Here is a 14929-nt window from a genome sequence, read left to right on the forward strand (position 1 = left end):
AGTCAAATTTGACTCCTTTTATTTCACCCACCCCCCTCTCTCCATTCAGATGGTATTATGTTGAAGTTTGGAGAAATTGTCATTCGTTTTGTCCTTTGTCTATTTTTAGTTCTTCAAACCTTGGGGAATTCTCACATGATGTGAAAATGTTGGCAGCTCTTCAAGGAGAAAACACTGGCAATAGACTAATGGAAGCTGCCAAAATTTTGGCAGGTGCCTTCTCAGACCTTCTGAATGCTGCACAACCTGGAAGCAAAGCGGTAAGTATAGCTATACCAACTTGAGTTGGTGTGTGTGTGTGTGTGTGTGTAGTTTGGCAGAATCCATTCAAATTTGTTTCATTGAATTTTGTATTTGATCTCTGATCATTCTTTAAAATCTAACATATTTGCATAAGCCAGGCTTTATGTAAATATGCAAAAATTTGGTTTTTGTCTAGAATTCCCTTTATATTAAAGAACAAAAACAAAAGAATTTGTATGATGTACTTACCCATGAGAGATCTAAGATATCATATTCCAAAAGTTATGTAAATTGATCAAGTAGTTTTATTTTTATAAAGAAAATAATTTTTAATCGAATAAAAATCTCAAGTTTGAATTGTTGTCCTTGTTTCTTGAGATTATTTTTAACGTGATGTGAGATGGTCGCTCCTCTTACTTATAAAATTTGATTTTCTACTTGATCAATTTACATGAATTTTGGAATATGATACTCTCATTTTTGGATGGGTACATAAATTATACAGATTTTTTGTTTTTTAATATGCAGGAATTTTGGATAAGAACCAAAATTTTCAGTTTTGTCTCAGATTTTCTCAATTTTTAGTATATTCTAACTTTATCAACTTTCCAACTATCATTAGCTATTTTCCAACAGAATTATAAACAAATACATACAGTCTACTCAAATATAAGAAGCAAAAATCAAGATTCTTTTTAACATTAAAAAGAAAGTTTTTGTAAATCACATGGAACATAGAATGCCCATCTTAATTTAATACAATTGTATATACAGAAATATTTAAAAAGCAAAACAAAATGTTCTAATTGTTAAATCTTCCATAATGGTTCATATCAAATCAATGTTTAACTTGATAAGTTCTTAAAGAATAAAAAATTGGAATGTTCTGTTTATATTAAGATTTATAAATTGTTAGATGTTTCATCCAATCTCGTATACACAAGCATGTATATGGCGAAACTCAAGTCTAGGACTTCTTGTCTGGCTTTAATGAGCTGCGGGATTAGTCAAATTATTACTATTGTCTAATATTTATTTATATGTATATGTATAAAAACTGTACCTACCTGACTTTAAAATCATTTTACTGTTTCATTTTATTTGCTTTCATCTTTTTAAATTTAAGATAGATAACTCATACTATATTCTTTAATTTAAAATGAGTTATCCTCTCTTTAGTTAATTTTTTATTTTTAGGTTATTTTTTTTTTAAATTTCATATCAGATTGTCTGGTCCAGACTAAGAAATTGTAAAAATAAATTGTAAAAAAGTGTGTCAATAACATGATACAACAATAACAAATGAAAATTGGCAAAGTTTGATTTTTCAGCTTAAGTTTTATTTGGATCTGGCTCAAAAATCCAACAATATAATTTTGTTTAAATTAAATACATTGAATACTTGAAATAAATGCTGTATTGTCTTGTATCTACTTGTATATACATACAGTTGTACATCTATCTTTCACTAAATATTGTTTGAATTAAGTGTTATGTAGACTAGAGTAATTTAGCTAAACCTCAAATATCTCATAATAAATTTTGATTAGCTAATTTGTTTCATCAGCAATAATGTTATTAATTTCTCATGAAAATGATTATGAGCAATATATTTCAGAAATGCTCTTTATAAATGAAAAACTTGCAAAAGTAGATCAATATTTTAAATAAATTCTTTTTCATAAAAAAAAATTAGTTTTATAATAGATTAAATAATGCAAATCAACTATTGGTCAAAAACTGAAAGTTCTAAAATGATTGTAATAAATAACTTTTATTGTTTTCTTTTATGGCTTTTTTAGGTTAGACATTAGACAGTTTATTATCTATTTATTATAATCATGGATTATGTTACAGTAGTTTTGTTTTATCAAAATCTGTTAATGGTTATTATCTTTTGTTTTTTTCATGCAGCCAAACCAGAATATTGTTTCTGCTGCTCATAAAGTTGGAGAGGCCAGTAATGACATCTTGAAAGGTGTCAGTGAAGAAGGGGAGCTTGATCGGTCATTCGTGGTAATTACATTTTCTAGTAATTCATGTTCATATTTGCTAATGAAACTGCAATAAACTGTTAAAATCTACCAATTTTATTAGTAATTATTTAAATTTAAAAATAAAATGATTAGCATTGAAATGAATTGGCATCCATCCAATGAAATCTTAGTCTGAATGACTGCAAATCTTTTTCCTTTTAAGTGAAAATAGACTAAAATATTTTCCTTTACTCCTGCCCCCCCCCCCTCCCCATTCCAATTTACTAAATGTTCATGTGTATGCCTAAAGTTTATGGACACCCAAACTACTGGACATAAAAAGATAACATTTGGTAGAAATTACCCTTTTTTTCTTTTTTTTTTTTAATGTAAATATTTTTCATTATTTAGACCTGATGCCATAATACACTGTAAAAGTTAGACTAAGTCACATATTGTAGCAGAGACTTTAAGTAATGCACTTGGTCCCTTCTTTTTGGGACAGTTTTTTTATTTAGTAAATGAAGTCAATTGTTTTCCTGCGTGTGTGTGTGTGTTTGAAATCCGTAGACATTTAAACTGCAACATAAAAAGTTGAAATTTGGTAGGAATTATCTTTTTTTTTTTCAAATTCATAACTTCAGTTGTGTAATCTTTATTTTCTTTATTATATCAATGTTCATTTGATTACATTGAGAGTTTGGTGTCCTGTTTTTTTGGAGATTTTTTTGCACTTCTGAAAGGTTCCAAGTGTGTCTCATTATGAAATCATTTTAGGATGGATATCCAAAAGTCAATCTATACTAAAAAAAAAGGGGGGGGGGGATCATTATGACATATATACTCATCATGGAACAGAAATGTCATATTCCAAAAACCATATTGATCAAGTTTTTTTTTTGTTTTTTTTAACTAAGAAAATCAAATTTTATGAGGAAGCAAGCATGATGTATGTCGCTTCAGTCTTTAATAAAGGGAAACAACTCAATTTAAACAACCGAGATTTAAATCATTAAAAAAGTGATTTTCTATATAAAAAAATATTATTTGATCAATTTATGATTTTTCTGATCCATGATTTGTACATACATCATAAAGTTTTTTCTGTATTCTTGTTTGTTGAATTCTGAATTTGTTTCAGATATTCTGTAATTTCAAACAAGTTTTGTCTGCATTTTTTTTATTAAAGCAATTTTTATCCTATACCAGTAAATACTTCCTTTGATCAAATATTAAATATATGTAAACTTTTATATAAGAAATATATTATATGGTCAAACATTGTCAAATTATATAAATTTGTGATTCATTTTTGATGGAATGACTAAATTGATTTTGAAATGTTATCTAAATGTTCTTAATTTGATTTTTTTTCAGGACACGCTTTTGGCCCTGGCGAAAGCAGTGGCTAATGCTACAGCCGCTCTGGTTCTGCGGGCCCAAGACGTATCTGGAAAGTGTGAAGACCAAGCTCTCAAGAATAAGGTGATCAATTCTGCTACCCAATGCGCATTGGCCACTTCGCATTTAGTAGCATGTACGAAGGTGAGTCAGCATCCCTTTTTCACATGATGAATTGTTTTCTTTATATGCAAAAAGCTTTAAAAACAACATTTTTTGTTTTAGGCACTAAAACTACAATATTTTTGAAAGGTATAATATTGGATTCCTTATTTTATTTCCAGGTTGTTGCTCCAACTATTAGCAGTCCAGCTTGCCGAGAGCAATTATTTGATGCCTCCAAACAGGTGGCTACATCAGTGGATGGAATTGTAGAAGCTTCCAAGGTTCGTTTAGAGAAATCATTTTTATAACCTTTTTTTTTTTTTTCATATCATTTACAGTGTATAAAACTAATTGACTTTTATATATCCTGTCATTTGTCTTTTTTTTTTTTTTTTTTTGTTTTTTTTTTTTAAGAAATTGACATTGAGAAAAATGTTAAAAACTTTTTAGTAGTTTTTAACATTTTTTGAAAGCAGGAAACATTTTTTTTTTCTACATAATTCTTATAAAAAAAGTATTCAAAAAGTATTTTCTACATAATTCTGCCAAAAAAAGTATTCAACGTAAAAATGATACAGTAAATGTATTTGTTTTGGAACTGTTTCCTCATTTTGATCGTTGCCATTTTTCCAATAGAACACACCTGAACAAGGCTCACAAATGGCAAAACATAAAAACTGCAACAATGAAAATAAGTTAAACTATGCAGAACATGTAAAAAGAAATACTTTAAACTTACTAATACATAATGATTACAAAATGTTTACATGCTCAAATAATTTGTGCTAATTTCTATTTGTATAAAAATCAAGTTTGTTTTTCACTTTTGTTTTACAGCATGCCTGCAAAGATGACCAGCTCCTTTCTGATTTGGGTGCAGCAGCTACGGCTGTTACAAAGGCGTTAAATAATCTTCTTCAACATGTCAAAATTGGTTCTTCAGCTGGCGAGGTAACATCTGCTTTATTTCTCAGATATGTCAGTGTTTTCATTCTAAAGTTATTCTACTACCACCACCACCCTTCTTTTCTTCCTCCCCTCTCTGCAATTAATATTTCAATAAAAAGTACTTACTAACAGGAAATCCTGATGTTTTCAGATGAAGATTAAAGAATTATGTTCTTTTGCATAGCATTATATTACTTTTTTAATATTTTTTTACATAGTCGATAATTTGGGAGTGGGTCTCCATAAAGTGGTTTTAATTGAAATGTTGGTAAATTTATAGTGTTTACGCCCCCTCTCAATGCACATTTGGTATTTCTAAAAAAATCTGTATATTTCTGAGCCCTTACAATTTTTATTTTTATTTTTACGATTTTCATGTGATAAAGTAAAATCTATTTCCTGCAAATACAAACATTGTACCCCCTTTGATCAAAATTTATTTGTTTATTTTCCCTGGTTACTAAGCTTTCAGAATATATTTGTTTAGGAAGTTCTGTCTATGAAGGAATAAAAATTTTAAATTTACCAAAATTTATTTCAATTAACGTCTCTTTAATTACTCCTCTCCACAAAAAATTGAATGTTATAAAATGTTAAAAAGAAAAAGAATTAAAATTGCTAAATGTGTGTTATGGATTGTGTGTAAAAGATACATGTTTTTATTCAATCTCGACTAACATCAAGTCTTACCTACTAGTTTATATCATTTATAAAATATTTTAAAGTTTTCCCAAAGAAATTGCATTGAAGTTGTCTTCTTTTTTTTTTTTTGTCTGACATATGAGTTTTCATAAGCAAGACAATCGTTATTTCAGAAATAATACAAATTAAGAATAATGCCAGAAAAAAATGGTCTCTTTTTGAGCATACATAATATCAACTTTGAAATGTTAAATTTTATTATTGTAGCAGTAATAGTAATTGAATATTTATAAAAATATTTTTAATTTTATTTTGTAAACATTTTTTTCTGAATTATAAAATGTTTTTTGTTCTTGAAATCATGTATTTTTTGTTGTGACTGGTCAAACAGCAAGAGTTTTAATAAATCTCTAGATTTTATAGATTTTTGTATTAGCATCACATTAAAATCTATATCATTACACATGCTGCATAACCCATCTTTTTGTGTATTCCTAATTTACCTTTTACATCCTTTGACACCAGCCATTGGTATCTAACCTAAACTATTTATTAAATTGAATATCAATTCACTCGATGATGCATATTTTTTTCTTATTGCAGGGTGGTCAGAATGAACAAGCTGTTGATACAATCTTAACAGCAACAGATCGTCTCTTCGGTAGTGTCGGTGATGCTCATGAAATGGTGAAGCAAGCCAAAATGTTGGGACAAGTAAGTTAACAATTGCCAGTTTTTTAAATTTGCTTTCTATTTAATCATTTTTTTTATGTACATTTCTTACGGATGAAATAGGTTTTCTAGGATGAATATGTACATGACTGAAATCGTAAAGTATCATTTATTACAAGATGTTTGTGATAATTTTGACACTTTTTGTAAAGGAAAGAAAACATATCTTGGTTAATAATTAATCTATTCTCAAAATTCATAGTGTATCTCTTATAAAATCTTTGGGCAAATACGACTCGCTCAGTCGCCACCCTGATCTACCACTACAATATGTAAGACTTGAACCTAGAGCACACAGTCTTCAGTGTTGTTTGGGAGATACCAGGACACTAGGGTGATGTTGGCAATCAGTTCACTCTTAGTGTTACAGATGGTACAGGTGATGTTGAGCAAATTGGACTTGAATGCAGCGCCAAACATAAAGATGCTCGTATAATCTATTTTTGATTGAGGTCCTCATATTTGTTCCTGAAAGATTTCAGAGGACCTCAGACACTCAGGTTAACAGATTGTCCACAGACAATTAGTAAAAGTCACTAGAAGCCACCACATTCTGATGGAGATGTATTTTGATTTCACTAGAGCCTCTTTAGTCAAGCTGCAGCTCTAATATGCCCGAGTATTAGACTAATCCACTGGCAGGAGCCAAAGTTCCTGATGTCATTGTTCTTCCACTATGTGTTGCATCAGTCTTGCAGTATCGGTATTGCAGATGGTGTCTTTCTCAACTACATTCCACACATAATAGTGTATGGGGTTGCAATCAGGAGAGTTGAGGGGTTAGATGCTGAAACTGGTGCTGGGGAAGTTTATGGCTACTTTGGCATTTTCTCAAAAGTATGTACAGAGTTCTATCAAATGTATGATCTTACAGCTATCCTCTCCACCGAGTGCTGAAAATGATAGACCAACTTGACACAGCCATCTAAATGAGTTCCGAATACTTTTCAAAGAAGTGAGTTTTTTGCTGGAAAAATGCTCATAGATCTTCAGTTTGATGGAACTTACTCGTTATGGTATGCAAGGCATTATGCAGACTGCAGGCCAGCCACCTGTTATGCATTTGCTCCCCAGAAGAACCAAAATTATTCTGTTTTGAATGACCATAGATTGGCAATTTTTTTCTCTTCTTTAAATGTCTTGTATCTTTTTTTAGGCCACCTCACAACTTGTATGCGCCATTCAAATGCAAGCAAAAACTTATAAAGATATGGACATGCAAAAGAGACTTCTGGCTGCAGCTAAGCAATTAGCCGATGCTACTGCCAGAATGGTGGAAGCAGCTAAGGTAAATAACCACATTTTTTAATTTAATTTCCAATTTTTTTAATTTTATTTTGATTGTGTTAGTTGAAGTACTTAAATATTTTTTTAAGGAACAAATCTCCAAGTTCTTACATTCTCAATTTCTTCAGTCTTTTTTTTATATATATAAAAGTACTATCTGTACTTTTTTAATTAAAGAGAAACTATTTGTTAGTAATGCTAAAGAGTCCCTTAATGATTTTAGCAAATGTGCAGAGATGGGGAAAAACAGTCACTAATGACAATGCAAGAAAATATAGTCAACCAGTAATAATAATTTAATTTTTTTTTTTTTAATCAAAGATGAAATGTCAGCAATAACAAAGAAATGCTAAAAGTTCTTAACATTTTGATTGCTTTAAAATTAGCTGATGAACAGAAAAAACATCTATAATATGAAGGGTCAAAGAAGTTGCTTGTCCTTAGTCCAAAAGCCAGAAAACCAATCCACAATAGATACTTTTTGGTCTGACATTATTTTTCAATAGATTAACTCACTGTGTGAAATGTCAAAAATATGGTGTCTATTGAAAATTTCCCGAGATTTTTATTATAGTTGGCTAACCAAGCAATCCATGTTGCTTGCCTTAAAAAATGAAAATTTTATCTCCCCCCCCTTTTTTCTTTTTCTTTTTTTTTTTTTTTTTTTTTGTAGGCAAATAACCTGATGCTATGTGTTTTGTGTTTTAAGTAAAGAAAAACTTATTTCACGTTATACCAGACACAAGCTTTTCTTATTAAAATCTTGAGACAATTCTTCACCATTTGCTTTTTCAAAATAGTTTTTGAATGCACATACAAAAAAAGATGAAATAAATAAACTATATATTAAATAAAAATAAATGCAGATATTCAAGCAATATAATTAACAACAGCAACAAATTTATTGAGAATAGAAAATATCCTTTTTTGAATGCTTTCAAGCCATTTTTTTAATTGTGTTATTCTAACTAAAAGCTCTAAATGCAAAATTACCTTCATATCTGTCTGTTATAATTAAAAAAAATTTTAACGTTGCTCTTTTTTACACACAGGGCTGTGCTTCCAATCCAAATGACTCTAACCAACAAGGCGTACTCCGTGTGGCTGCCGAAGAGTTACGCTCTGCCACCAATGCTGCTGCCAGCAATGCATTGAAGAAAAAACTTATCAACAGATTGGAGGTGAGATGGTTCGTTTTTGTTTTGATGGGAATGGTGGTGGTGGAAATCTTGTTTTTCAAGGGAAATAACTCAAATTTCTTTTAAGAACGTCAATCAAGAAGACTGAAGATCGAGTTCTTTCCCTTAGATTCACTAAATTAATTTAAAAATAAGGACGTAAAACTTGCAAATCTATTCATGTTTTATATGATATCAGTGTTTTTTTTTTTTGTTTTTTATCGTTATCTATCTTGTATTTATTTAATATTTTTTCTAAACTTTTTTTTATATTGAAATAAAACCTAATTGTTTTAGTTTTTTTTTAAATTTTATTTTTTTTACATTCAATAAAATTACATTTTGGGTGATGTGTACCATAAAACTTGTTTGTTTTTAAAATTTTACTTCGTGACTTTTTTATTTTCACAAGTTAAAATCAAAAAAATTAATTTTTTAAAAGAAAAAATGCATCATTGGATTATAAATTACTTATTGCACCTTCTTTTCCTGTTTCTGAACATTATTTAATTCGTTTCTTTTTTTGCCTTTTAGTCGGCTGCAAAGCAGGCCAGTTCTGCAGCCATGCAGTTAATTAATTCATCTAATACCGCAGGAAAAACAAATTCTAATTCTACTACACAGCAAAATTTGATGTTTAAATGTAGGGTAAGCCAGATTTTTTCTTTTTTTTCACCTCTCACACAGTCACATTACATTTACGTATTGGTTAATATTCACCTTAACTATACAACATTGTTTAAAAATCAAACACTTTCATTCATTTGTGTGTGTCTTTCTCATATATATATATATATATATATATATATATATAAATGTATATATATATGTGTGTATATATATATATATGTGTGTGTGTGTGTAAATGAACTTGTACTTTTGCTTTTTTTTCTCTCAAATCCCATCTTTTACTTAATTTTTCAGGCTGTTTCTGAGCAAATCCCTTCTGTCGTGCAAGGTGTGAAGGGAACAAATCAAAATCCAGATAATCCTGGTTATCAACTGAATCTTATTAATGCTTGCCATAATTTTATTCAGGTATGAAAAACACTTCAAATATTTTGTTTTTCTCTCTTTCTTTGAAATTTATAAAATCCACTGATATATATGTACAATTTGTCTGAATTTTGCTTGCATTTTCCAGTATTCATAAATTAAAAGAAATAAATGGCAAGATAATCACTTTATGTAGTTGAGTATGTAAGAAAACTCAACACATACAAATAATCATTGAAATAAGTTAAAAAAAATCCCATCATTGGACGAGATTTATATAAATGATGACACGGACAACATTTTTCTTATTTATGTGCAGAATTATCTATTCTTGTCAATTACTTGCCAAGAAAGATTGAAATTATTTCATTTCAAAAGATAGAAAAAAACATTTGAAAATCTTAAATAAGAAAACTTTATTTTTCACTAAAAATTGGAATAATAATTGTTAATTTGTGTGAATTATTCAGATTGCTATTCTCAGCTCAAATGATTTAGTCGATATATGGCATAATCACGTTGACACACCGGTTCCCATCAGATCACAGAAATTAAGCAATGTTTAACCTGGTCAGTACTAAAATGGGTGACCATTTGGGACTTCCAGATGCTGTATGTGCTCTCTGCTTATCTCAGCATTGTTTCCAGTTGCCCTGTATTCTCCTTGCCACTGAACCCAAGCAGCACCGATTCAGGGGAGGTGTGTTTGCAGATTGCACAACCCTTACCTCACAAATACACACGCAGCCATTGCCTCTTGAGACTGACCAGAGGCATCAATCAAATTTAGTTGATTTAGAAACCAGGCATCTCTAGGTGTACCTTGTTAAGCTTGGGAATCTTTCTGTCAACTCGAAAATTTGCATACACTTTCAAACAAAACCCATTATTTAATCCACAAGGATAGCATCCTCTCTTTCCATCAGTCATGAGTCCTAAATAATTCACAACTGTATTTTAAATGTCGCTCACACATAGGATTGAACCTTTAACCTCTTGAAAAGTGTAACTTACAACTGAATTTTACCAATTACTTTATCCACTACGGGTTTTTGTGGACAATTCTAATATGAATTTTAAGAGCCTTCAACCAATTTTTTCTTTTTTAGATGTACAATCTTCTTACTTATCACAATAGATTGCTACATATTATTGCTATATTGGTTATACGTTACATTGATTACATTACATTGTGAAAATAGTTCAGGATAAGACTAGTAGGCAGAATAAACTAATAATATGAATTATCAATCCTCATCTCAAAAATTATAATTGTTAATATAACAAAGTTAGAATTGTAATTAAATGAGTGTTTCATCGGTGGGCCAGCTCTTTTAGGAAAGATGCCAACATTTTTGAATGAAATAACATTTTAACATCTTAAATATTTAAATATATTTGCTTTGTTTTCTCCTTTTGCTTTTGTAGCCTAGTACAAAATTGATAGATGCTGCTAATGCCGCTTTACCGACGGTCACTGATCCCGCAGCTGCTCTTAATCTCGCCAACTGTGTCAAGACGATGTCATCTGCATTGGCTGAGCTCAGATCGTGTACTGGAAAGGTCAGCAACCATCTTTGTAATCCATTCTTTTCTTTACTTGATTGTAATATAAAATTTTTACTACTAAGACTCCTAATCCGAACCTCATATTTCTTTCTGTATCATGTGATTTTCTTGTCTTTGCATTGTAAGTAAAAAAAAAAAAAAAAAAAATTTAAATAATAATAATAATTGGAATATTTTCAGTTTTTTAAATTCTTTCCTGTGATATTCTTGCTCCTTATTAGCTTCTATAATAGTTTCATGATTTTTTGTGAAAAGATTTACTAATTTTTATTTTTTCCAAAGATTATCTTAGATTCATACTTATCCCAATCACTAGTGTTTAAAATTACATATGATATTCCTTATTGAAATAATAAACAAAAGCTGCTTTTTTTTTCTTCATCCCACCAAAATATATTTTTTTTATGATTTCTTACAGGCTACTGATATGTGTCGTGCTTTGGAGATAGACAGCGCTTTAGAAGAGCTGAACCAACTGGATAAAGAACTCGAGGAAACTCTGACAACTGCCAGAGATGGAAAATTAGTTCCACTTCCTGGAGAGACAGTAAGTTTTTTGGGGTTTTTTTTTCAATAAATATTCTTTTCTTCATTGTTTTTTTTTTTTTGTTTTTTGTTTTTTTTAATTTCAGTAACAAACTTGTTAAGATGTTATTTGAAAGTTGAAGAGCAAGATGGATTAGCTTTTACTGTTTTATTCATATTAAGCTACTTTTGTATAATGAGTTTTCATGAATTTGCACAATTTTGTCCATTTTTTTTTTTTTAAGTTTTGACTTTAAATAATATCATTTACATTATCGGTATTATTTCATTTTTTATTTGAAGCAGGCATATTTTAAATGAAGAGAAATTGAAGAAAATGAAGAAATATTTTTTTTTATTTTCAAAATTATTTTAAATCCATATCATAAATAAGTTTCATTTGTATAATCAAAATATACAAGTGATAGATGCTAAAATGAGAACATGTTAATTATGTTTGTATTTTCTGTTAGAAAAATGTTTTTTGTTTTAAAATTCATGCGAATTGAGAATATTTAAACTAATTTTAAGTTTCATGATACAATGCATAGGTATGTTTATCATATAAAGGTAAGACATGGCACCCATTAAAAGTTCTTTATGGGTTTTCGAGTTTCAACAAGATGCACTGGAAGAATGGCGAAGATGACATCTGCAACCTTGTGAATGATGAAATTGAATTTTGTTATTCAAATTTTTAATCAGAAAAAGTGCAAATTCAATTCATATACAAACTATACTTTATTTATATGAAGATGATTGTATTATCTTTTATTTTTATAATCTATAAAAGAATATAATCCCTTAATTCCACTCCAAATTTGTATTTGGATATTTATGACGAATATTACACTTAGATATTATTTAATATTATTACCTTGTTTTTTATCTTTTTTTTTTCTCCATTTATGACTTTTATCCAATTTTCTTTCTAGGCGGAATCATCGGCCGCCCAACTTGGTTCCACTTCCAAGACTGTCGGTTCCTCTATGGCACAACTTTTGACTGCAACCGTGCAGGTAACTACGATTAATTAATTGAAATCCTAGCTGTGCCAACCAAAGATGTTTCACTATTTTGTTACCAAATAGAATTTTTAAAATTAAATTTATTCTATTGTTTGGTTATTAAATTATTAATTGAACCACAAACTATAATAATTTTTTTTAAGTTAATGTTGTTTTAATCTCTATAAAATTATTACATGTGAATAGTTTGGCAAACTTATAATCTTTTAATGCATCAGGATTTAAGAATTTTAAAGCCAGTAACATTTTTCTTTTTTGCCTTAACTATAAAGTTTTTTTTTACAAAAAGCTAAAGTGCATTATGGTGGATGTAATTTTGTAATCATTGTTAAAATTTCATTCAATTTTATGCTTTTTCATTTCATTAAATATTTGATTAGCACTAAAAAGTAAAAATTTAATAAAATGTGTAATTATCAAACTCGTACAAGATATGAGAAATGCAGACATATGGAAAATTTTGTTGATATAAATTGATAATAGTTATTTTCTTTGAAAGTAAAATCAAATCTAGTATTTAATTATGATTTAGTTATCAATAAACTAATTGTTAATTATATTCAGAATATGTGACATCAATTGTTCTAACGTGCATATGCTTGTATAAACCTTTCCTCTAAAAAAAAGTACCTTGAAAAAAAAAAACAGGCTTTCTATTGAATAAAGGATCTGGCATTGGAGGTTGATATGCTGTAAAATAAGTTTTTAACTACGCAGGAATATATAATTTTTAGTTGTATTATTGTTGCCTTGAGATATTTTGACTTTTTTCATAACAAACATACACAGAATCTATATTATAGTAAGAAAATCCAAAAAATTAGATTTTATTTTTATTTTAAAGAGATCCATAAGTTGAGATATTTATGACAAAAAAAAAATTGTTAGGAATCTCTGAAGTCGATAGTAAAATTTCCAATATCAAATGTAGCACAGAATCAAATATTAAAGTAGAATTTTGTAAAGAAATATTTTTGTTAATCATAAAATATGGTTTATTTGTTCCGAAATTGTTAAATGCATCATGTTAAGAAAAAATATTTCAGATTGCTATGAAAAATCTTTTCAAAATAACCAAACAAATGGCACATTTTGCTGAAGGTTTTTGCAACTATTGAGTCACAACTTTGGTAGGTTTCATTGTTTGATTAAACTTTTCATTGGTTTTTGTTTTTTGTTCCTAGGGCAATGAGGATGATACAAGTCTTGCTGCAAGGGATACAACTCACGCCCTTAGAAAGTTTGTTAGTTCTGTACGTGCTGTCGCAGCTACGACTGATGATAAGAATCTTCAAGAGCTTATCATCAATAATGCTAGGGACATCATCGAGAAATCTAGACAACTTTTAGATGAAGCAAAACAAGCTGTGAACACACCCAAGAATCCAGAAGCAAATCAACGATTAGCCCAGGTAAGAGGAAAATGTGCTCTCTCTCTCTCTCTCTCTCTCTCTCTCTCTCTCTCTCTCTCCTTTTTTCTCTTTTCTCTAAAAAGACCCTGTTTGATCTGAAATGACATTACAGTGGTTTGTAAGTTGTTTAACACAAACAGCAAATATCTCTCTCCCTATTTATATCTTTTCATTTCTATTTCTTTGTTAGCACTTTCTAAATCATAGGTTTCTATAGTTCAGAATTGGCAATTATTTAAAAATAAATTAAAGATGCTGCCAAGGCTGCTGCAAAGAAGGTATGCTCCCTCTACCATGCTAGAATATTACTGACGGCCGAGACAATCCTATACCTCTACATCGCACTGTCAGCAGAGCTGTAGAATACACTGACTGTCTCCCTCTCCCTCCCTGCAGAGAGTCTCTCAATGGGGCCATCGTGATGCCTTAGGACAGAATCCTGATGGTTGAAGGACTTGGAGATCAGGTTTAAGCACCTCAACTTCCCTAACCCACCACTTTGGTCCTTACTTTGGCTAGACGAGAGGCTACCTAAAGATTATAGATCCAATCTGCCATGAAGGCCTGAGATTAGCACTTGGTGCTTTTAGAAGGTCTCCAGTTGAGTTTTCATGCAGAGATTAATAAAATTCTTTTAAATATAAGGAATCACAAACTGGATGCTCAATATTACGCTAAATTAATGGCACACCCAAATAATTCAGCATACGAAATTACATTCAATCCAAGATATAATGAGTCATTTTAAGCAAAAAGAAAAACTATAAAACCCTTTCATCTTTGAATGGAATCAATACTACAGGAATCAGAAATGCCTGCTAAAAATATCCAGGAACACATCCTACCTGAAACTCCACCTTGGATTTTCCAAAAGCCCAAAGTGATTC

General features: G+C 29.8%; 1 protein-coding gene across 19 annotated transcripts in view; it reads left to right on the top strand.

The window, feature by feature from the left end:
* LOC145289209 (talin-1-like) overlaps window positions 1-14929 on the top strand; it is a 617531-nt gene that overhangs the window by 472529 nt on the left and 130073 nt on the right. For all 19 annotated transcript variants that reach the window (XM_080136391.1, XM_080136396.1, XM_080136401.1 and 16 more), the window contains 14 exons: window positions 110-260; window positions 2158-2259; window positions 3597-3764; window positions 3905-4006; window positions 4563-4676; window positions 5919-6029; window positions 7204-7335; window positions 8387-8515; window positions 9047-9160; window positions 9437-9550; window positions 10937-11071; window positions 11496-11624; window positions 12538-12621; window positions 13815-14042. In XM_080136391.1, coding sequence (XP_079992517.1) covers window positions 110-260; window positions 2158-2259; window positions 3597-3764; window positions 3905-4006; window positions 4563-4676; window positions 5919-6029; window positions 7204-7335; window positions 8387-8515; window positions 9047-9160; window positions 9437-9550; window positions 10937-11071; window positions 11496-11624; window positions 12538-12621; window positions 13815-14042 — 1813 coding nt within the window. The remainder of the gene's footprint in view (window positions 1-109; window positions 261-2157; window positions 2260-3596; window positions 3765-3904; window positions 4007-4562; window positions 4677-5918; window positions 6030-7203; window positions 7336-8386; window positions 8516-9046; window positions 9161-9436; window positions 9551-10936; window positions 11072-11495; window positions 11625-12537; window positions 12622-13814; window positions 14043-14929) is intronic.

This window comes from Euprymna scolopes, chromosome 2 (genome assembly GCF_053919585.1).
Source record: "Euprymna scolopes isolate OS-2025 chromosome 2, ASM5391958v1, whole genome shotgun sequence".
Taxonomy (NCBI): domain Eukaryota; kingdom Metazoa; phylum Mollusca; class Cephalopoda; order Sepiida; family Sepiolidae; genus Euprymna; species Euprymna scolopes.